The sequence below is a fragment of the Galleria mellonella genome, unplaced genomic scaffold (assembly GCF_026898425.1).
Source record: "Galleria mellonella isolate WM207_F2 unplaced genomic scaffold, CSIRO_AGI_GalMel_v1 utg35, whole genome shotgun sequence".
NCBI classification, from domain to species: Eukaryota; Metazoa; Arthropoda; class Insecta; order Lepidoptera; family Pyralidae; genus Galleria; species Galleria mellonella.
This window is the reverse complement of record NW_026442082.1, coordinates 5730273-5754580: the sequence shown is the minus strand read 5'-3', so window position 1 is coordinate 5754580 and position 24308 is coordinate 5730273. Positions and strand designations below refer to the sequence as shown.

Below are 24308 nucleotides of genomic sequence, written 5' to 3'. Positions count from 1 at the left end.
ATAGCATTTCGGTTTGAAGGGCCCTGCCTTAATGAAACACAGCGAAGCAAGCACCTCACGAATTAGTTTAGTTTGTTGATACTATCATCCTGTATCTAAGGATAGTGTCAATCAAATTCGAATGCACGATTTCTATAAGTAATATTATACCACTAAGCTATAATATTTTCAGTATTGGGAAAGGGGGGGGGGGAGGGATTGTTAGCAAAGGAGTTTGATAGCTCTGTTGCTAGCAATATACCCAATTAGGTCGTGAACGTGAACGAGAAGCAAGCTGAAGTGACAATGAGCTGGTCACATAACGCCAAGAACCGACAACCGATGGGGAAGAAAGGTTCCTGAGTGGCGACCCCGTACGGGCAAACGCAGTATAGAGCGACCCGCCACTAGATGGAGTAACGACCTGATATGCATTGCAGGGAGTCAGTTAATGCAGGTGGCTCAGAACCGTTCTTTATTTCAGTCTATGGGGGAGGCTTATGTCCAGCAGTGGACGGATGATGGCTGAAATGATGATGATGATGATGGAGCCCATCACCGCGCTATTCAGATCGTATTCCGTTTTCATCGCATAAAAAGAAGATTTCAGGATAATAAAATTGCGATCTATGCGAGATAAGAATTCCAAATTATCCATTTAGTTTAATTAAACCATTACAGTTATAGCACGTTAATCTTTGCAACTGACAGTTACTGGCATGTTTACCTGGCTGGCTTAGTCTTAAGAGATTCGGGGGAATGTTGAATCTATTACAGTTAACGGCCACTTAGATTCAAACGGACGTTCAACTAGCGATGTTTGTAATGAAATATAGTTTCTGTTCGGTTAAAAATTAATTGACTTCACAAGTTTACGGGTTAACGAGATGGTTTTGTGTCAATTTCATAGTTTATTTTTGGAGTTTTTTTTATTAACTTTTCATTGTGAAACTGGGAACGTATTCGATACAGGCGGGGTCAGAATATGGTTTCGAATCCTATCGGTTTATAACATTCTCCGAAACTGTTATTTAATTTTTTTATAAGATTTTTCTTTTCGAATAAAGTTTTGATCAATTTAGAGTTAATTCATTTAAAGATTATTAAACTTAATATGAATATTTTGACCTTGACAAAAACTGGCATTCTTTATTTATGTATTTATACTTTAATCATTATTTTATTAGTATTATAATTAAAATTATAATTAAAATAATTACAATACTCATAAAACCAATACATTTCACAGTATCAAAAAAATAAAATACCCAAAGGTCCCCATGGCATTTGCGGCATTTCCGCGTTGGATTGCCAGAGATATCCTTTGAGCCAAATACGAACCAGAACGGTGATCATGGCTCCTATCCGCAATGCGCACTCAACTCTTTTATGAAGGATTTTGCTTCCGCTCCCCACACACCCGTAGTCTCAAAAGCAACAGGAACGAAGATATAAGCTGGTTCGAGAAAATACTTCGAATGTTTGATTAACGAGATGGTTTTGTGTCAACCAGCCACACGAGTCGTATCCTTTTCAGATAAAACACAGCAAACGTGCTCACGCAAGTTGCATCCCAAACCAAACAGCGCCCCCTCTTCCAAGGAACCAAACTCCGAACATCAGGCCGTTTCCCATTTATATATTTTATATAATTATTTAATTATTGTATTTATATAATTATTTATATATGTATTAGGTACATATTTAACATATATGGATGGGATTATATATTGCAGTATGATTGGTGATTATATATATTTATATATATTCAATTTGATAAAGGAACTTTCATAATTATACAGTACTATCATACCTACTTGTACAACAAGTAGTCTATTACCCTTACCCTAAGGTTGTCTTGAAAGATTGCTCTCAGCAACAAGACCGCCTTACTGTACTTATACAATTGTATCGTTGTATTTGTAAATTGTCTTGCTTATTTCCTATATTGAACAATGCAAATAAAGTATACTCATTCATTCATATTTTAAGGAATGCTGACTTTATATTACAATGCCCTACTAAGACCCTACGTAGGACTATAAATGTTAACAGCATGGTCGCCCACTTTCATTTAAATTTAAGGTTATTAAATAAAGGTACTGCTCATGTCTATAGGCGACGGTTACCACTTTCCATCAGGTAGACCGTCGCTTGTTTAAAATAATAATTCGCATAAAAAAAATTTAATTAACTACGATGGTTTTCGGAGGGAACCATATGCAAATGGTAAAATAAAAATAAAATAATTAAACCTGATTTGATATATTGTTACCAATAATGTCGATAGCTCATTTTACTAACAATCTACTCGTATTCCAGGTTGCAATGATAGATCGATAACAATTCCAACAGGTATTGTAACTCCTCAGAATCTATAGTCGTTAAATATTTGCTTTTTCCCCTTAACAATTAGTTAAAATTTGGTTTAAACTTTAATTAGTTCGCTGTTAAACACAACTTGCTTCATTTTACTATACAATCAACACTGTGGATTCATAAGTGACAATTTATTTATTTAATTATTTTAATCTAACCTGACCATAGATAGGGGAAAGGGATTGTTAGTAATGAGATTTAACAACCTCATTGTTAACAATACACCGTATCAGGTCGACCTCCACGCGGTTTCCCCTGGAATCCTATGGTTAAATCTTGTTCAATTGATTACTATGGGCCAACTGACCTGCCGTCATCCTCACCTGTCACCCTTCATTGGTACCCCGCCAGCGTATACCGAAAGCGCAGGCCATTATACCATCTTCAGCTAATAAAAAAAAACCTGACCATAGAAGGAAATTAAAATAGAAACAGCATATATGGATGAATTAATGCAGAAATCACTCATTCGTACGAATCAACACCTCCAGAATCGAACTGGGAAATTTGAATACATTAGTTTTGGGTTCGTTACGCTAATGGACGCGGGCTTGAGAGGATAGTAGAGAATGGAGGAGGCATGGAGGGTGGGGAGGGGCGGGGTACGATGGTAAAGTTGTGGTCTGATCATGAACGATCATATACATATGAAGACTATATACTCTCGACTGATAGAACTTTGTTGAAAGATGTTTAGTTTTGCGTTTACATTACGTCGTATAGTAAAATATATCGTCTTTGATCATGTTTATGTAATTGTAGAAAGGTTCTTGAGTAGCGATTCCGTATGGGCAAACGCAGTATAGAACAACCCCCCACTCGATGGAGTGACGACCTTAAATGGATTGCAGAGAGTCAGTGAATGCAGGAGGCTCGGGACTGTTCCTTATGGCAGTCTATGGGGGGAGTCCTATGTCTAGCAGTGGAATTATGGTTGAAATGATGATGAAAATGATGTAATTTAAGACAATCTAACATACACTCTTTTAGGGAGAAGGATTGTTAAAGCGACGAAGAGTTGCCAGTTCACTTACCAAGCGTGACAACTACTGGAAAAATCTCCCTTATATAGGAGGCCTATGATCAGCAACGGACAGTTAACGGCTGATATGATGATGATGATGACTGTTACAGCGATGACAAATAGCCTCATTGCCAGGAATATCAGGTCAGGTCGATCTTCACGCTGTCATACTTAAACGTGCATACATGGTTTTCCTTTAATTTAGTAGGCGAGCTGACGGCTCACCTGATGGAAAGTGATTACCTTCGCCTTACATTCGAAACATAAAAGTAGTTGCTAGTGCTTTACTAACTTTTAAAAAGTATGTTATTCTGTTTTTTTTTTTTAAAGTCTCATATTGAGCACATGGATAAAGACTCAGAAAAGAGCTTTCACTCCTTACATGCTCGAGCAAGAAGCAAACGCCCAAAAATTGTGGATGATCTTTACGGATGTCTCTTTAGCGATGCAATGATAAAAATAGAATAGAAACATTTTATTGCGGAACTATTAAACGGAATAAAAAAATCTATATTTTTGGAATCATGAAAATAATAGGAAGTCTGCTGACTCTATTGGTATACGTTGTTAGTGGATGATAAGTGAAGACGAGAACTGGTCAAGTCATTGCATCCATTGTATTGAATTCATCTGGAATTAACTGCACTGGTTTCCGGAGGAGACCTTGTGGAAAAGGACCTGATATATTGCTAGCAATAATGGCGATAGTACATTTTACCAACATACCATGGGATGTGGCGTGAATTTACAGGGTACAGAGGATGGGGGCATCATGGGCATGGGGGGTATCATGGGTGAAACAGTATACTCTGTTATGTCCATGCTACTGTTCATGTCTATAGGCGACGGTTACCACATCAGGTGGGCCGTCAGCTTGTTTGCCATTTTAAGTTGTATAAAAAAAAAACTTTTCCCCCAAGCTGCGATGTTAAAATGATGATAATCCCATCAGGTATTGTAACTCCTCAGAACCTATACCCGTTAAATATTTGCATTTTCCCCTTAACAATTAGTTAAAATCAGGTTTAAACTTTAAATGAGTTCGCTGATAAACACAACCTACTTCGTCTTTATGGTATAAAATCAACACTGTGAACTCACAAGTGGCTTGTTTCAGACGTTAACGGCTGCATCGTCGAGTATGTGGGTGTAATTTGTCATTGTAAACCATTAGATCGAGTCTGGAATTGTAGGCAATTAATTTTAGGCTAAAATACCTATAGACTAGACTAAGAGTTTTGGTTAATTACAGAGTACGGTTAGTCAATTAGAATTATTTAGTTAAATTCCGCTGCCTAATGTATGAGCATACTTAAGTATGCGTTTCACTGCCAAGATTTGAAAATTGGCAATTTTTATTAAGAGTAGAAATTCTGCAATTATCCTTATTAGTTATCAACCTCCAACCATTATTCAGTCCACGCACATGTTGCGACATGTGTTTCACCTCTAAACGAGGCAACTTCAGGCAAATCAATAGATTGCAGCTCGGAGTTTAGTGTTGACTATTCGGGGTCCAGATTGGCCAAGAAGCGGCTAAACAAAACAATTGTAATCGATTAACCAGTGATTTGGACTTACAAACTTTGGACTTACTTATGGACCGTAAAATAAAATCTAGTTCAGTGAAAAAGTACGGGTGTATTCTAGATGTAAATAAAATGATGAAATAAAAAGAACTTTAGTTTAAATAGATATAATAGATGAACTGCCTAATAGCTTCAATTAAACTGTAACTTATATATTTGACTAAAACTAATTTTGGACGCCAGGAGAGTTTTTATATTGCTTGCGAAACTCTTCCAAAATCAAACCACGGTCAGGGATATTTAATGTGTAACTTCAGGATTCAATCAATGGCGTTTCCTTAGGCTACAACAATGAAGATACATCGTTATTAACTGTAATATCATGTGTACCGGAGTCACCAGAGGGAGACTTTGTACAAAAGTCGTTTGCTTAGGCACCTCTGTCCCATTCGTGTCTCTACCGTGAAGCAGTTGTGTTTGCATGGCTGTGTTTCAGTTTGAAGGGTGGGATATGGTAGTGAATTTACAGAGTACAGAGGAATAATACCTGAGTTCTCAGGAATGACAACGCATGGGGGGTATTATGGGCGTATAATCTAAAGAACTACTTTCTGCCAGTTGTTCAACGGACACGATTAGACAAAGCGGGGGAGAAGGGATTGTTAGTAATGGGGATTAGCAACCCTATCAGGTCGACCTCGCGGTTCCCCTTGGAAACCATCGTGATTGGTTCATTGTCGAATTTGTCACGATGGGCTAACTGACCTGCTTCGTCTTCACTTATCACCTCTCACTGGTGCCCCGCCATTGTATACTGATAGCGTAGGCGGGGTTACAATTCTATTATCATCGATTATTATAAAAATAAAAACATCCATTAATATAAAAAAAAACAACATTGTCAACAATATTACACCTATTTTGTATAATTCATAATATTCTATTGTTTGTTCCAGAAATATGTAAGCGAACTAACAATCGTGAGGGACTGTGTACCGACGTGCAGCGAAAAAGGTGGGTGTTGTTTTACCTTAGCCAGAGCCTAAGCAAACCGTTTACCTTCAAACTGTAGTTTAGTAAATTGAGGTTTAGTGAAATTATTAAGGTGCCTAGTAACAAATAAACTCACTTCAATATTTACAATATTAGTTTAAATTTACTTAAACTTTTCAGTTGACTTTAAAAGGAAGAAAGTTCTCGAGTCGGTTGTATTTTTTTTAAATATTTGTTGTTACCTAATAATTCCATCTTTTATCTGAAAGTAAATCCTTACAGGTTGGTCTCATAGAGATTTTATCAAAACTGATTTAGTAATTTAGTTTTTAAATCAATACATACATACATACATAGATACATATCTGTCACGCCTGTCTCTCATCAGGGTAGGCAGAAACAATAGAACGCTAAATGCTTCGACCCTGACGAAACCTCTTTACTCCCCTTTTGAAGAACCCCATGCTGTAGTTTCTTGGGAAAACATCGGCAGGGAGCTCATTCCATAATCTGAGTGGTTCGTGAGAGAAAACATCTCTGAAACCGCGTTGTACGCGACCATTTAGGCTGTAAGGTATTACGGTGAACTATCGATGGTGAGCCGTAAGAATTACTAATAATCCTTTCTCCCCGAGTTAACATATTTAGTAAACATATAAATAAAAAAACAAAACTAAATAACATAGGATATGGAAACAATAAACTAATACTACCCATAGATATCTGCTTACGTAATATGGAATATCTATGCCAACACATTTGCCCTCCCGCTACGTGTTCCTGCTTTGCTAAATTACGACCAGTTACAATAGACACATAAATATCAGATTGTTTTATCACAAGACGGGTCTTTGTAAGTGGTCGTTAACACCAACCAAGCGTGACTCACTTTAATTTGGAGTTAAGAATAAATTACGGGTCTAAGTAGCTGGTGGCTGACTGACACGTTCTCGACATAATTGCAAACCTTGAGAAATATTAAAGGGCGCGAACTATTTCTTTCCTAAGACAGCCTATGAATAAAAGCCGATTTGAGACAGTATGCACCTAATGTATTTGTAACTAAAAGGACATAGCGAGTAATCAAAAAACCAACATGATATCGAAGATATCTTAGGAGAGATTTTGCCTCACTTTGCGTATTCTACCGTTTGTACAATGGATTGTGCTTAAAGGAATTGTTTAATATGAAGCCCACGGCCACTTTCTATCATCGTACGGCTCGCAATCGACAGGGAGTTCACCCTCATACCCCACAGCCTAAATGGTCGCGTACAACGCGGTTTCAGAGATGTTTTCTCCCACGAACACTCAGGTTATGTTATGAGCTCCCTGGCGAGGTTTTCTCCAAGAGACTACAGCATGTGGTTCTTCAAAAGGGGGGTAAAGAGGTTTCTCTCAAGGTCAGCAACACGCGCGTAATACCTCTAGTATTGTAGGCGTTCATAGGCTACGGTAACCGCTTACCATCAGGTGAGCTGTATGCTGGATTGCTACCTCAGTGGTATAAAAAAAATCATTCCGGTTAATTTAAATTTAAGGAATATTTTAATTAATTGATTCAGTCAAATATATATGAATTATACAGCTATTACTTTTTATATAAAAATTTTATTATATAATATTATATAATTTATAAATACTTGATTTTATTTGTCTATACGACTGTGTATTTGTATGTTTGTTCTGGTATTACACAAAAACTAGAAGCGGTTTTCATAGTCTCTAAAGGTCTAACCATAAGTCGAACTTAATAACTGGGGTGTTTTTTTTTAATGGGAGATGATAGAATGGTAACTCCGCTCGCGCTATCGGTATACTTTGGCGGGACACCAGTGAAGGATGATATATGAGAATGAAGCAGGTCAGTTAGCTCATCGTGACGAATTCAACAAGAATTATTCACGATGGTTTCAGGGGGAACCATGTGGAGGTCGACCTGATAGGCTGTATTGCTAGCAATGAGTTTCTTATATTTATTAAAGCCATTACTAATAATCCCTTTCCCCCCTAACTGGGGTGTTATATCTTGATATGTTACCTAGAAATGTTATTTCATAAATTTTCCTATTTTTTAAATCTAGTTTAATAAAAGTGTAAATGTAAAAAAAAAGCTAGTTTTAAAAAAATATTTACGTAATATCATTGATTTGATTTATAAATATAAATCTGTAAGGCAAATAAGGCATTGCAGTTTGTTTAAGAAGATGGTCACGACATGCGTTTGTGACAGATTGTGTCATGATGTAAAGCAACCTAAAATTTCTGTAGTCTATTCAAATAATCAAGTTTTATTGAAATTTTTTATTTTTAATTATTTTTTTTATACAACTTAGTAACCGTCGCCTATAGACATGAGCAGTACTAAGGACTATCTTATGGTAACCGTTTATGCAAGCAATCTAAAAAAAAAATAAAAAAAATATACTAATCGTTGAATTACTTGTTAGTATTTAGTATTCTACATTTGCAATTTAAAGAGACAGCACTATGCAGTAAAACATTTTATGTGCAGGTACTTAACTATAGTTAACATCAGCTACCGTAACCAGCTACACAGTTTCTCATCTGTTGACAGCAGTTAAAGTGAATAGGGTGGTAGTTTAACAGTTTATTAGGTGATTTTGTTTTAACAATGAAACAGTAACCTGTTCAAATGAACAGGTTAAAAGAATATGTGGGAAGTTTATAATTGAGCAATAAACTTTGTATGTACGTTACGCGCTACCTTTGCTTATTTAGTCCGCTCCTATGTTGGTTCCATTGTTGTATCAGCTCTTAATTGCCCACTGCTGAACTTGCTTGGGTACCTCTGTCCCATTCGTGTTTCAACCGTGAAGCAGTTGTGTTTGCATGGCTGTGTTTCGGTTTGAAGGGTGGGATATGGCGTGAATTTACTGGGTACAGAGGAATAACACCTGAGTTCTCGGGAATGGCAACGCATGGGAGGTATCATGGGCGAAACAGTATACTCTGTTATGTCCATGGTACTGCTCATGTCTATAGGCGACGGTTACCACTTTCTATCAGGTAGGCCGTCAGCTTGTTTTCCATTCTAAGTTGTATAAAAAAAAATAGTTGCCACCCTTGGTTGGCGGTTTAACAAACGCAATTTGACTTTTGGTGATTTTTAAGCGGGACACTGCTACTCATCCCTCCACCATAAGCTTCCTTAGTCGCCTCTTACGACACCCACGGGAAAGGAAGGGCTGGCCTATCCTATGCCGGGACCTACATGGCCTATTGGTTGTACTTACTTTAATTATAACTGTAGCAAACTCCTTGCTACATTTTTATATTCTTATTGTCATTCGAAATTTATATATTTTTTTGACATATTGTTTTTACATTCAAATGCATTTTTGCTAATGTCTGTCTCCTCATCTTTTCTGTAGTTTTCCATTCTAAAATCCTATCATTGCATATTAACACTAAACCTACCAAGTGCGGTCAAATGACCATTTTTGAAATTTAGTTTAAAATTGTTATGTATAACGTCACTGTATCACCATGTAACTTATTGAGTTTTCCTATAATATACATACAACCCATTTTTCAATATTCACAACTTACTATAATTTACTTGTTTACTAATACAATGGGCTAAAATCTCTTTCCATATTAAGATACATACTTTATTTTAAAGCGGTCATTTGATCGCTTATGGTAGGATTAGGTATTATGAAATGTCGGCAGGTTTAGTGTTAAAAGCATTATCTCCGTTTCAGTGACTATCGAAAATTGGTAATTTTTACTAAATAGACAACACTCTTGATCATTCATAAAAACAGAAACTCCAGCGATCGGGCCGACTCGGCTATGTTCGTACCGACTCGGCTATGTTCGTACCGACTCGTACATCAACAACTACTAACGAATGAAATTAGTAGTCGAATGATATTAGTACTCGAACTATATTAGTAATCGGATGACATTTATTTTATTTTATTTTACACTTTATTGCTCCATTTATAGAATAGTAAATACATTTAACTGTAATGCGAAATGATACAAAAGGCGGCCTTATCGCTAAGCAATCTCTTCCAGACAACCTTTGGGTAGAGGACATTAAGAAAGAAAAAAAAAAAAAGGGTAGGTACATTAGTAGTTGAACGATTTTAAAATCATTCGAATAATCGGAATTAATTGTTGAGTCTAATAATTAGTAGTTAGAGTAAAGTCGCGCATCGCTAATTGGCATGCCATCTAGAAATTGTTTATTTCCTTTATCCAAAATCAACGAATACTTAGTCGAGTGCAAAAGTGTTTTTAAAAGTTTAATATTTAATATAACGTTTTATATTGTAATTCAAAAATTACAAATATGTTTAAAATTAAAGTCACGACCAAAGTTGTTGCTTTTTCACGCAGCGAAATCTGTAATTTTATTCAGTAATACCAAAAAAAAAAAAGAGGGCGCATAGGGAAATGGGAAATGTGATTAAAATAAAATAAACAGGAGTTAACAACGCGCACTCGATTAGCATAAACCGTAAAGCGGCGATTAACTTCCGATTGGTTGTGTTTCGCCACATTATAATATTTGATTTTTAATGTGGAGTTTTCGCGAATTAAAATATTACTCGTATTCAAATTAACTGAACATAAGCCTTCTCCATATGGGGAGTTTTGCCAGTAGTTGCCACGCTTGACAGGCGGGTTGGCGACCGCAGTTACGCTTTTGTAGACATTTTATTATTTATTATGTATTTTTATTTAAATTATTATTATTTTATTAAATTTAAATATTTTATATTTATTATGTATTTTTTCCATTGTTCTCATTAAAATATTTTTATTAATTTTCTTTTTTGTTTATAAACACGGGAACAATTTTGAATTTTTACGTGTCTTTAATGTAAATTCTAAACTCAGTTCGTTTTTCTTCCTCGAAATTGCTTGAAAAAATATAAAGTCCTTTATTTCGTTGGCAACACTCGATTCTTTAGAGAAATTAACATGGATTTGTCTAAAGCTCGACTGATAAGGGTACGTCTGTACGTATGAAATAAATTACGAGAACTGTCATTGAATTTTTTGATAGCGTATTTTATTTTTTGGTCTTCATTTAAGGGGATTTGCTTTTGGATCGCGTATTCTTACAACGCTGGCACAGAGGAGCCCATGAATTTATTTATTGCGTCTCATTTCTGTTTCCGGAGCTTTAATAGCGTACGAAGTTTGATAAGATAATGGGCAAATATGTAATATAAAAATATTTCGTATTACGTATAAGGAAACAAAAATATCCTTTTATCTGGTCGACTTTCAAATATATGTTTCTTTTATTGTTTCATATTTTATTCTTTTATTGTTTCATGAACGCTTATATTAATTCGAACTTTTATATATAGAAGTTACTGTTGAGATGGTTAAATTGAGAAATAGGTGATAAATTTTGATTAATCTTATATTTTATTTTAAATACATATTTTAGCAGTGCAATGCAAGTGACAGGTCGAACCAGAGAGAATGCAATATGGCGTGCGCTCGGTTCTTCCCAAAGCAATAATAGATGGCGCCACGTTAATATAAAACGCCTAATTATAACAGTTACTTATAATTTTCTTAAAAAAAAAACAAAGTTACATTAAGCTGAATGATAATAATGATGTCAGCCGTTAACTGTCCACTGCTGGACATGGGCCTCCCGCTTGGGTTTTGCCAGTAGTTGCCACATTTGGCAGGCGTGTTGGCAACTGCAGTTAGGCTTTGGTGATGTTTTAAAAGAAACACTACTGTCCATCCTTCGACCTTTAAGGTGAAAGTTTAGGTTGAAAGTTCAAAAGTTTTAACTTATATTTATTTTTTACTTTTGCTTTTTCTATTCTGAAATTCTCTATTTAAATAATTATTTAAGCATTTTCAAATGTTTGTTTTTTACCATTCCAATCATTCCATTGTGACGGTTCGCCTATAGTACAATAGGTTTAATACCATAAGTACATAGAAAAGAAACAGGGGTTCCTATGGGTGACCGCTGCGAAAGCTGAGCTATTTAATATAAACAAACTTTAAAGTCAAGGTTCACAATAGTATACAGAGAAGACGTTACCATATATGAAATATTGACACAGAAGGGAAACTCCTTTGATATGTTTCCAAAGTGTAGTGGACGTCACAAGAAAATTAAATAAATTAAACAAAAATATATTATATTTTATATTAACCAAATTATAGTTTACCTTTTTCTCATCAGGTATAAAAAGGATGCATACAACACAGTTAATAAGGTTTATGAGAGCCTTTAAAGTTTTATAAATTCGATAATCAATTTAATAGAAAATACCAAAATACGTTAATATATAATTAAATTGAATTTAAAGAAAAGTTCAGTTCGAATAATAGGCTAAATCTGATTATTGAAATATCTACGCTTCGGTGACATAATCTATGACATTACTAGATGAATAGAAAAAAAAAAAAAGAAAAAAAGGGGAGAGCCAGCAGATCGGCGGGCGCGCGGGGGTCGCTTTTTAGGAATTGCGCAATAAAGAAAAAGAAAGAGAAAAAAAAATGGCGCGGGAGTCGTGTTTTAGGAACTGCGCAATAAAATAAAAAAGATAACTGGGATAGAGAGCTAGGAGTGACTGGATCTATGAAGGGGTTTAAGATCTTAGTGTATCACTATCGATTAAATGTGTGAAAAGAGTCAATGGAAGACTGGAGAATCCGGTGAGCTTGTTCCATTTATTACTACGTAGTTAGATTTTTGACTGTGATCACAGGCAAAGTTTATAATTAATATTTTTCCCAACAACTATTAAAATACGTATTTAATCGAGTCCATATACCTTTAGGTAATGCGTTTATCGTTAAATGCAATCACATTTGAACAAAGATCTACATCAATATAATTTACGTAATAATAATACATACTTACGTTATTCTACTCATATACAAAATTCAATTATATGGCTGTTTGATAGAAATTCATCGATTTGACTCAATATTCTAATTGTCCAGTTTTGGCAAATACTTATTGAATCAACTATTAAACTATTATAATACTAACTAAATTCATATCTAGTTACTATTTATTGAGGATAAATAGACTGAGGTGGCTGTGGTCTGGTCTCATTGCTGGGGAAACAACCATTGATGAGACGGAGGGGTTATTGAGTGGCGACTCTGTATATGCAAGTGTGGTGAGGGCTGCCTCCATTGGTTGGAGTGACTGTTTTATGTGTATTGTGGGGACTCGGTGGGTGCAGGAGTTTGGGGCCGTTCCTAGTGGCAGTCTATGGGGAATTGCCTGTGTTCAGTCGTGGATTGGTGATGGTTGAGACGATGATGATGATGGAATAGTTGTATTTATTACACTATTACAGTGTTGGTTTGGAATATCTGCTCATGCTTAACGTCTCATGGTAAAGTGTTTTCATACCATTGCTCGGTCAACTGTACTAATGATTCTTTTGTATACTTTTAATTACCCATGATTACATGTGGGAATTTGTTTTACACCAGATGTACAGAGAAACAGCTTAGCTGTTGCAGGTGATTTTATGTGAATGTATTACTTTTAATACATTATTGTGTTAGTAGATAAATTAATGTAACGGTGGGATGTTTATGGTAAACAAGCCTGTATTGTTTAAGTAGATATTTTGTCTTGATTTATTATAAACTTTAATATTGATTTTATTGTAGTAAACAAGCTGATAATAACAATTCTGTGTGTATTACTGGTTTCTAATAATATTTAATTATGCTGATATTATAGGTGTGGATTTAATTCCTAGTGGTAATAAAATTATCAAAGGATTCTCTGACTATAATTACTATTAACTAGGTAACTGTACCTCATGTACAGTATAAAATTAGTACTAAATGACAAGTATGAGTTATGTATTTTACTCATATTTAGGAAGAAAGTTGTCATGGCGATAAAGTTGTATGTGTGTTGTTTGTTCATGCTATATTGACTAGACAAGTTCAGGTTAATATTAGTGAATCTTTATTGGATTTATATTTAATATACATATTTTGAATATTTTATGGCAATAGAATGGAGATATACAAGTAGTAAAATATAATATTAGTATTTTATAAATTTCATTATCGAGTTAGTTGTATATGTTGGGCTGTATCCAAGGAGATATTATCCTATTAATATCAAGTTAGGACAATTACTTTAAATATTAATAAAGCAAACACTAACACTGATTATTCACTTCTTTAATAAATTTACATTAGAGGTTAGGAATCAAATAGATAGCATATTGGGAAATCTTCACCACACATGTATTTGAGGAACGTTCTTGATAATTAGTACTGTATGTATATATTATTGCGGGTACAATTGCAATAAGAATGTTGGACTTCTAATCTTCTGTTCATTCTTGAATTTGAAAGTAAGCTTGGCTACTGATATGAATATAAAACTGCAGCATTACTGGATACTATTAATTATTTCTGGTGTAAACCATGATTATTTATGTCACTGATAATTTAGTTGTATATTACGGTTGATATATGATGATTTTATATTTAATTATATTAAACAAATACAAATAAACAAACTTGCTAGTATTTGTTACGTTGACAGTTGTGATAGATAATCAAAATTCAATTCAATACATCAATACGTCATTCAATACGTCATTAATGTGACAGATGTCAAACAAAAGGAGATTATACACGTTATGATTCTATATCTAAGTCTATAGCAAATTTATATAATTTTCTGTTATTTTATAATAACTGTAGGGGAAATATTGGAATTATTTATATGAGAAATTTCACTTAAATGATATGATAATTATTTAAAGACCTAATTTCTTGGGGATTTAATCATGATGATTTAAACACTAAAACACTTGTTTATCTGAGAAATCCTCTTAGTAAATAGGTTTACTAAGACACTAAAAGGAAGTAGATATAGTATAACTATAGTACAGCTACAATAATTGTATAAGACTTACTGTCCTTTGTATACAAATATATATTTAATCTATATCTTTCACATTATAATTATGCAATATATTGCCTCTACTACTACAACATACACAAATAGGACTTATTGTCCTTCCTATATACCTATATATAATAATTGACCTGGCACTTTAATGTGTAATTTATCAGTACTTATGACAACAACCAATTAGGACTTATAGTCCTCTCTATAAAGCTACATAATTATTTAATCTGATTATTTCACAATGTGATTAATCAAACCTCTACAAATATAACAAAAGATCTCTATTACTCTCAACACAATAATAGCTTGTTGGACTTAGTGTCCTCAAACTTATAGAAAACCCAACTGGTTATTTCACGAGACGTTGTTAACTTGTGATTAATCAGTGTCTTTTAAAGGACTTATAGTTCCTTTAGATATATCTCTCTGAATAAATAATTGGTTAATTCACAATGTGGTTAATCAACAATAATATTATATATAATTGACTGGACTTATAGTTCATTCAATAGCACTCATTACTTTTAGTAGCTCTCGACCTATGGGTTGGACTACTCGTTTTTAGGCTCCGGCCTAATCAACAGTTTTAACTTGAACCTTGAGTATTCTTGGTATTAAGTAAATAATATTAAATTGACAATGCTATGTTATGATATAGCAATTATCAACATTATATGGCTTGGCCAATTCCAGGGTGTGGAAGGTATCCCCTATCACACAAATCTTCATCTCTATCGGACTGTCTTCACAGGTGATCTCTAATGTCACATTATAGGGCCGAAGGGTTATGTCCCATCAAAGTAGGTTCTGGTGTCTGGGTGATCTCGCTTCTTGGTCTGATCTCTTGTGGAGCCGAAGGGAAACCCCCATTGAGTAAGCTCGTAACAGGGTGACGCTGGGAAACAGTTTCGTACTGTTAGTGGGTGATCTCTATGTCGCCATATAGGACTGAAAGGGTCATCGCCCATGAGTAAGCTCTCGTGTCGGAGTGATCCTGGGATTTCAGTTCCGATCCTGTTTGCCTCTGGCAAACACCAATTTATACTGGAAGCATCGTGGGGCTGGTGGAGCCACTGTAATGTTGAAGTAAATGTACTTATGTTTGGTTTGGAACTGAGAATACTCATGCCCTTATTACCATCAGAGTGCATTAATAAATAGTAATACCCTTCCCTACCTTTTAGGAGGAAGAGTTATAGATAGTTGGAAAGTCTTCCACTGGTCCGGGCGTGTGAGGGGCCCGACCGCTCCCCCATTTTTTTTTATTATTACAGTTATTCTGTAATTTAGTATTAAATTAAATTTATTATTAAATTAACATAACTTCCTTGTTACATGAATTATGAGTATAATTCATTAATTATTCTTAATCCTTAAAGATTTATCAATCATCTTCATTATTTAACTCCTATCATATACCAATTAAAGAACCTTTTGGTTATTACACACACAACGGGTCCTACATTACTAGACGATCACACATTTATTTATCTGGCCAGATGATCAAGTGTTCTACTATAAGATCTGTTCAATATTATATATTTATTGTAAAGGTTATATGATTCATAGGGTGTTTGGGGTATATAAGGCAATATAGGTATGGGGTTATATTGAGGGTGTTAGGCCATTCCTTAGGGTAGATTTTCATTAGATTTTCATGAGTTTTCATTAGGTAAAGCCTTCGTAGGCTTTTCATAGGCTTTGTAGGTCTTCCACGTGTAGGTTAGTTTAGAGGGTAGTTAGATTATTTAGGGTGCACACATAAAGGGGGGGACCAGCACAATTGGTGCCGTGACCAGGATATAATTGGTTCATGGCTATTTACATATCAGATCAATATGAACACTTGGTCACAATTGGAGCTTGTGACTTCAGGGATTGGTTATTAAAATATGAAGGAGTATAAAGTTAAACAGTAATATCTGCTAATAGTATAACTCAAAACCAACTTTGATGATTATGACTAAATAATTATACCGTCATAGATCTAGGATTTGGACCTAATTTCATGATTTCTATGTCTATAGGTAAATAGCTTATTTTACTGTTATCTCATGTTCTTAGGATTTAATTTATCAAATTCATTCAGTGGTTACCTATTGGAGTCAATTATACAACAAATTTACATGATTTGGTTTATATTTTATTTTACTCTATATCAATTGAGTAAATAATATTAAGTATTACACTAATAGGTACATAACAATAGTAGTGAGGATAGCTTACTAGGTTATATTCAGTTCACATTGATCTAATTTTATGCTATAGGACACATTTATTATTCTTTTGCTTCATTAATTCTCAATACTTACTGAACTATTAATTTAACATTATATAAATTTTATAAACAATAATTATGCTATAATGACTTATACATAAAATTTATTAAATTCTTTTTATTGTGAAAGAAATGATTTAAGATGAATTAATGACATTATTTATTTCTGAGGAAATATCCAATTGACTTTTATTTCATAAATTATGATGCAGTGACATTAATTATATATATAAAAAAAAAATTAATAATTATGATTTGATTTTGATCATCCTAAGATGTTTAAATAGCTTATATAATGTTTTATAGGGGGTTTCAAATTGAAAGTTAGACGTTTCATAAAATATCATTAAGGTTAGTTAGGGCCTTTAGTTACTTTATTTGATTACCTAAATTTGAAAATTTAATTAGGTGTTTTCATGTTGTTAAATTTAATTCCAACAATTTATTAGGATGCTATTATAATATTTTATTTATGGTTCATACATAATTTCTTTATTCCACTTTACAATTATATTTCAGATTCTATTTGATTATTCACTTATTTCGAATTAGACATTTTATAAAAAAAAAAAATACTTTATATTTATATCAAAGGGGGATTTTGTAGGCTGTTTATACGCGTGCATTCTCTACATGCCTAAGCATTCTACATATTTAGATGTTGCGCACACTTAGTTTATTTAGTCCTTTATAGTTGCACATAACACAAAATATTTGTATCTTTTGAAATAATAATTTATTATACAAAATAAATTAATTGATGTATCTAATGTAGTTGTTTGTATTTGTGTTAGGTTTGCTGTTGTGATCTTTTGGGGTATTTATCTATCTATCTAATGGGGTTACATAATATTTTATTATAAAACTTATTGATCATGTTATTTCTGAGAGTATTAAGAAATAGTCATTGGTAATTTAAGTATATTAAAGGAATTTAAAGAGAATTTATTAAAAGAGTTTTAAACTATGGGGGCCGTTTGTATTATTTTATGCAACATATTTATAAGAGTCTTAAAATTGGGGGGCCGTGCAAAATTTGTCAGATAGGGGGGCCGGTGGTGATAAATTATTATTTATATAAGCTTTACTTCTATGATTAAAATTAATAAATAAAAATTAAATTTATTTGAATTTTGTTAGGGACTATTATTTTTTTTTATTCAATGAACACTAGGTTATTTCTTAGATGAAATATGTATTTGTGGTTACTTAGACGCTTCATAAAGTTTTTTCGTATTGTTTAAATTTATTTTAACAAATTTATTTGAACATCTTCATTTTAATATTTAATTAACTTGGGATTTTATCTAATCATTTATTTACACTTAGACAATTATTTTAGGATTCCTTTTTGCATTTGTTACATTTTAATGCTTAAATTATTTCACTTCATTTCGCTTTAGATTTTTTTTACTTAGGCTCTTTCGCTTGTTGATATGTTATACTCATACATTTAAGCTTTTAATTATGAACTTCCATTTAGATGTTTTAACTCGTATCTTTTAAATAGATACTTTATCTAAATTTACTGATACAAATAACGTATCTATAAGGTTCTTTACTTGAAGCTCTTCACATGTTTAGGTTTTATACATTTAAACTCCTCACATACTTAGGCTTTTCAAACATTTAGGTTTTATAGATTCCTTTACACACATTTAGGATTGTATTCATTTATGCTGTATATGACATTGTAATTACATGCATTGAATTTATTACATATAAACTTATCTTGTTGTAATTATCAATCCGGTAAACTCCTTGATAATTAGGGGGCCGGATGTGACGGTTCGCCTATAGTACAATAGGTTTAATACCATAAGTACATAGAAAAGAAACAGGGGTTCCTATGGGTGACCGCTGCGAAAGCTGAGCTATTTAATATAAACAAACTTTAAAGTCAAGGTTCACAATAGTATACAGAGAAGACGTTACCATATATGAAATATTGACACAGAAGGGAAACTCCTTTGATATGTTTCCAAAGTGTAGTGGACGTCACAAGAAAATTAAATAAATTAAACAAAAATATATTATATTTTATATTAACCAAATTATAGTTTACCTTTTTCTCATCAGGTATAAAAAGGATGCATACAACACAGTTAATAAGGTTTATGAGAGCCTTTAAAGTTTTATAAATTCGATAATCAATTTAATAGAAAATACCAAAATACGTTAATATATAATTAAATTGAATTTAAAGAAAAGTTCAGTTCGAATAATAGGCTAAATCTGATTATTGAAATATCTACGCTTCGGTGACATAATCTATGACATTACTAGATGAATAGAAAAAAAAAAAAAGAAAAAAAGGGAGAGACGGCAGATCGGCGGGCGCGCGGGGGTCGCTTTTTAGGAATTGCGCAATAAAGAAAAAAGAAAGAGAAAAAAAAAATGGCGCGGGAGTCGTGTTTTAGGAACTGCGCAATAAAATAAAAAAGATAACTGGGATAGAGAGCTAGGAGTGACTGGATCTATGAAGGGGTTTAAGATCTTAGTGTATCACTATCGATTAAATGTGTGAAAAGAGTCAATGGAAGACTGGAGAATCCGGTGAGCTTGTTCCATTTATTACTACGTAGTTAGATTTTTGACTGTGATCACAGGCAAAGTTTATAATTAATATTTTTCCCAACAACTATTAAAATACGTATTTAATCGAGTCCATATACCTTTAGGTAATGCGTTTATCGTTAAATGCAATCACATTTGAACAAAGATCTACATCAATATAATTTACGTAATAATAATACATACTTACGTTATTCTACTCATATACAAAATTCAATTATATGGCTGTTTGATAGAAATTCATCGATTTGACTCAATATTCTAATTGTCCAGTTTTGGCAAATACTTATTGAATCAACTATTAAACTATTATAATACTAACTAAATTCATATCTAGTTACTATTTATTGAGGATAAATAGACTGAGGTGGCTGTGGTCTGGTCTCATTGCTGGGGAAACAACCATTGATGAGACGGAGGGGTTATTGAGTGGCGACTCTGTATATGCAAGTGTGGTGAGGGCTGCCTCCATTGGTTGGAGTGACTGTTTTATGTGTATTGTGGGGACTCGGTGGGTGCAGGAGTTTGGGGCCGTTCCTAGTGGCAGTCTATGGGGAATTGCCTGTGTTCAGTCGTGGATTGGTGATGGTTGAGACGATGATGATGATGGAATAGTTGTATTTATTACACTATTACAGTGTTGGTTTGGAATATCTGCTCATGCTTAACGTCTCATGGTAAAGTGTTTTCATACCATTGCTCGGTCAACTGTACTAATGATTCTTTTGTATACTTTTAATTACCCATGATTACATGTGGGAATTTGTTTTACACCAGATGTACAGAGAAACAGCTTAGCTGTTGCAGGTGATTTTATGTGAATGTATTACTTTTAATACATTATTGTGTTAGTAGATAAATTAATGTAACGGTGGGATGTTTATGGTAAACAAGCCTGTATTGTTTAAGTAGATATTTTGTCTTGATTTATTATAAACTTTAATATTGATTTTATTGTAGTAAACAAGCTGATAATAACAATTCTGTGTGTATTACTGGTTTCTAATAATATTTAATTATGCTGATATTATAGGTGTGGATTTAATTCCTAGTGGTAATAAAATTATCAAAGGATTCTCTGACTATAATTACTATTAACTAGGTAACTGTACCTCATGTACAGTATAAAATTAGTACTAAATGACAAGTATGAGTTATGTATTTTACTCATATTTAGGAAGAAAGTTGTCATGGCGATAAAGTTGTATGTGTGTTGTTTGTTCATGCTATATTGACTAGACAAGTTCAGGTTAATATTAGTGAATCTTTATTGGATTTATATTTAATATACATATTTTGAATATTTTATGGCAATAGAATGGAGATATACAAGTAGTAAAATATAATATTAGTATTTTATAAATTTCATTATCGAGTTAGTTGTATATGTTGGGCTGTATCCAAGGAGATATTATCCTATTAATATCAAGTTAGGACAATTACTTTAAATATTAATAAAGCAAACACTAACACTGATTATTCACTTCTTTAATAAATTTACATTAGAGGTTAGGAATCAAATAGATAGCATATTGGGAAATCTTCACCACACATGTATTTGAGGAACGTTCTTGATAATTAGTACTGTATGTATATATTATTGCGGGTACAATTGCAATAAGAATGTTGGACTTCTAATCTTCTGTTCATTCTTGAATTTGAAAGTAAGCTTGGCTACTGATATGAATATAAAACTGCAGCATTACTGGATACTATTAATTATTTCTGGTGTAAACCATGATTATTTATGTCACTGATAATTTAGTTGTATATTACGGTTGATATATGATGATTTTATATTTAATTATATTAAACAAATACAAATAAACAAACTTGCTAGTATTTGTTACGTTGACAGTTGTGATAGATAATCAAAATTCAATTCAATACATCAATACGTCATTCAATACGTCATTAATGTGACAGATGTCAAACAAAAGGAGATTATACACGTTATGATTCTATATCTAAGTCTATAGCAAATTTATATAATTTTCTGTTATTTTATAATAACTGTAGGGGAAATATTGGAATTATTTATATGAGAAATTTCACTTAAATGATATGATAATTATTTAAAGACCTAATTTCTTGGGGATTTAATCATGATGATTTAAACACTAAAACACTTGTTTATCTGAGAAATCCTCTTAGTAAATAGGTTTACTAAGACACTAAAAGGAAGTAGATATAGTATAACTATAGTACAGCTACAATAATTGTATAAGACTTACTGTCCTTTGTATACAAATATATATTTAATCTATATCTTTCACATTATAATTATGCAATATATTGCCTCTACTACTACAACATACACAAATAGGACTTATTGTCCTTCCTATATACCTATATATAATAATTGACCTGGCACTTTAATGTGTAATTTATCAGTACTTATGACAACAACCAATTAGGACTTATAGTCCTCTCTATAAAGCTACATAATTATTTAATCTGATTATTTCACAATGTGATTAATCAAACCTCTACAAATATAACAAAAGATCTCTATTACTCTCAACACAATAATAGCTTGTTGGACTTAGTGTCCTCAAACTTATAGAAAACCCAACTGGTTATTTCACGAGACGTTGTTAACTTGTGATTAATCAGTGTCTTTTAAAGGACTTATAGTTCCTTTAGATATATCTCTCTGAATAAATAATTGGTTAATTCACAATGTGGTTAATCAACAATAATATTATATATAATTGACTGGACTTATAGTTCATTCAATAGCACTCATTACTTTTAGTAGCTCTCGACCTATGGGTTGGACTACTCGTTTTTAGGCTCCGGCCTAATCAACAGTTTTAACTTGAACCTTGAGTATTCTTGGTATTAAGTAAATAATATTAAATTGACAATGCTATGTTATGATATAGCAATTATCAACATTATATGGCTTGGCCAATTCCAGGGTGTGGAAGGTATCCCCTATCACACAAATCTTCATCTCTATCGGACTGTCTTCACAGGTGATCTCTAATGTCACATTATAGGGCCGAAGGGTTATGTCCCATCAAAGTAGGTTCTGGTGTCTGGGTGATCTCGCTTCTTGGTCTGATCTCTTGTGGAGCCGAAGGGAAACCCCCATTGAGTAAGCTCGTAACAGGGTGACGCTGGGAAACAGTTTCGTACTGTTAGTGGGTGATCTCTATGTCGCCATATAGGACTGAAAGGGTCATCGCCCATGAGTAAGCTCTCGTGTCGGAGTGATCCTGGGATTTCAGTTCCGATCCTGTTTGCCTCTGGCAAACACCAATTTATACTGGAAGCATCGTGGGGCTGGTGGAGCCACTGTAATGTTGAAGTAAATGTACTTATGTTTGGTTTGGAACTGAGAATACTCATGCCCTTATTACCATCAGAGTGCATTAATAAATAGTAATACCCTTCCCTACCTTTTAGGAGGAAGAGTTATAGATAGTTGGAAAGTCTTCCACTGGTCCGGGCGTGTGAGGGGCCCGACCGCTCCCCCATTTTTTTTTTATTATTACAGTTATTCTGTAATTTAGTATTAAATTAAATTTATTATTAAATTAACATAACTTCCTTGTTACATGAATTATGAGTATAATTCATTAATTATTCTTAATCCTTAAAGATTTATCAATCATCTTCATTATTTAACTCCTATCATATACCAATTAAAGAACCTTTTGGTTATTACACACACAACGGGTCCTACATTACTAGACGATCACACATTTATTTATCTGGCCAGATGATCAAGTGTTCTACTATAAGATCTGTTCAATATTATATATTTATTGTAAAGGTTATATGATTCATAGGGTGTTTGGGGTATATAAGGCAATATAGGTATGGGGTTATATTGAGGGTGTTAGGCCATTCCTTAGGGTAGATTTTCATTAGATTTTCATGAGTTTTCATTAGGTAAAGCCTTCGTAGGCTTTTCATAGGCTTTGTAGGTCTTCCACGTGTAGGTTAGTTTAGAGGGTAGTTAGATTATTTAGGGTGCACACATAAAGGGGGGGACCAGCACAATTGGTGCCGTGACCAGGATATAATTGGTTCATGGCTATTTACATATCAGATCAATATGAACACTTGGTCACAATTGGAGCTTGTGACTTCAGGGATTGGTTATTAAAATATGAAGGAGTATAAAGTTAAACAGTAATATCTGCTAATAGTATAACTCAAAACCAACTTTGATGATTATGACTAAATAATTATACCGTCATAGATCTAGGATTTGGACCTAATTTCATGATTTCTATGTCTATAGGTAAATAGCTTATTTTACTGTTATCTCATGTTCTTAGGATTTAATTTATCAAATTCATTCAGTGGTTACCTATTGGAGTCAATTATACAACAAATTTACATGATTTGGTTTATATTTTATTTTACTCTATATCAATTGAGTAAATAATATTAAGTATTACACTAATAGGTACATAACAATAGTAGTGAGGATAGCTTACTAGGTTATATTCAGTTCACATTGATCTAATTTTATGCTATAGGACACATTTATTATTCTTTTGCTTCATTAATTCTCAATACTTACTGAACTATTAATTTAACATTATATAAATTTTATAAACAATAATTATGCTATAATGACTTATACATAAAATTTATTAAATTCTTTTT

At 33.1% G+C, this 24308-nt stretch overlaps 1 protein-coding gene across 2 annotated transcripts in view; it reads left to right on the top strand.

The window, feature by feature from the left end:
- Positions 1 to 24308, top strand: part of LOC128201120 (neurotoxin BM10-1-like) — a 153448-nt gene that overhangs the window by 113006 nt on the left and 16134 nt on the right. For both annotated transcript variants that reach the window (XM_052896907.1, XM_052896908.1), the window contains one exon: positions 5868 to 5925. In XM_052896907.1, the coding sequence (XP_052752867.1) occupies positions 5868 to 5925 (58 nt within the window). The remainder of the gene's footprint in view (positions 1 to 5867; positions 5926 to 24308) is intronic.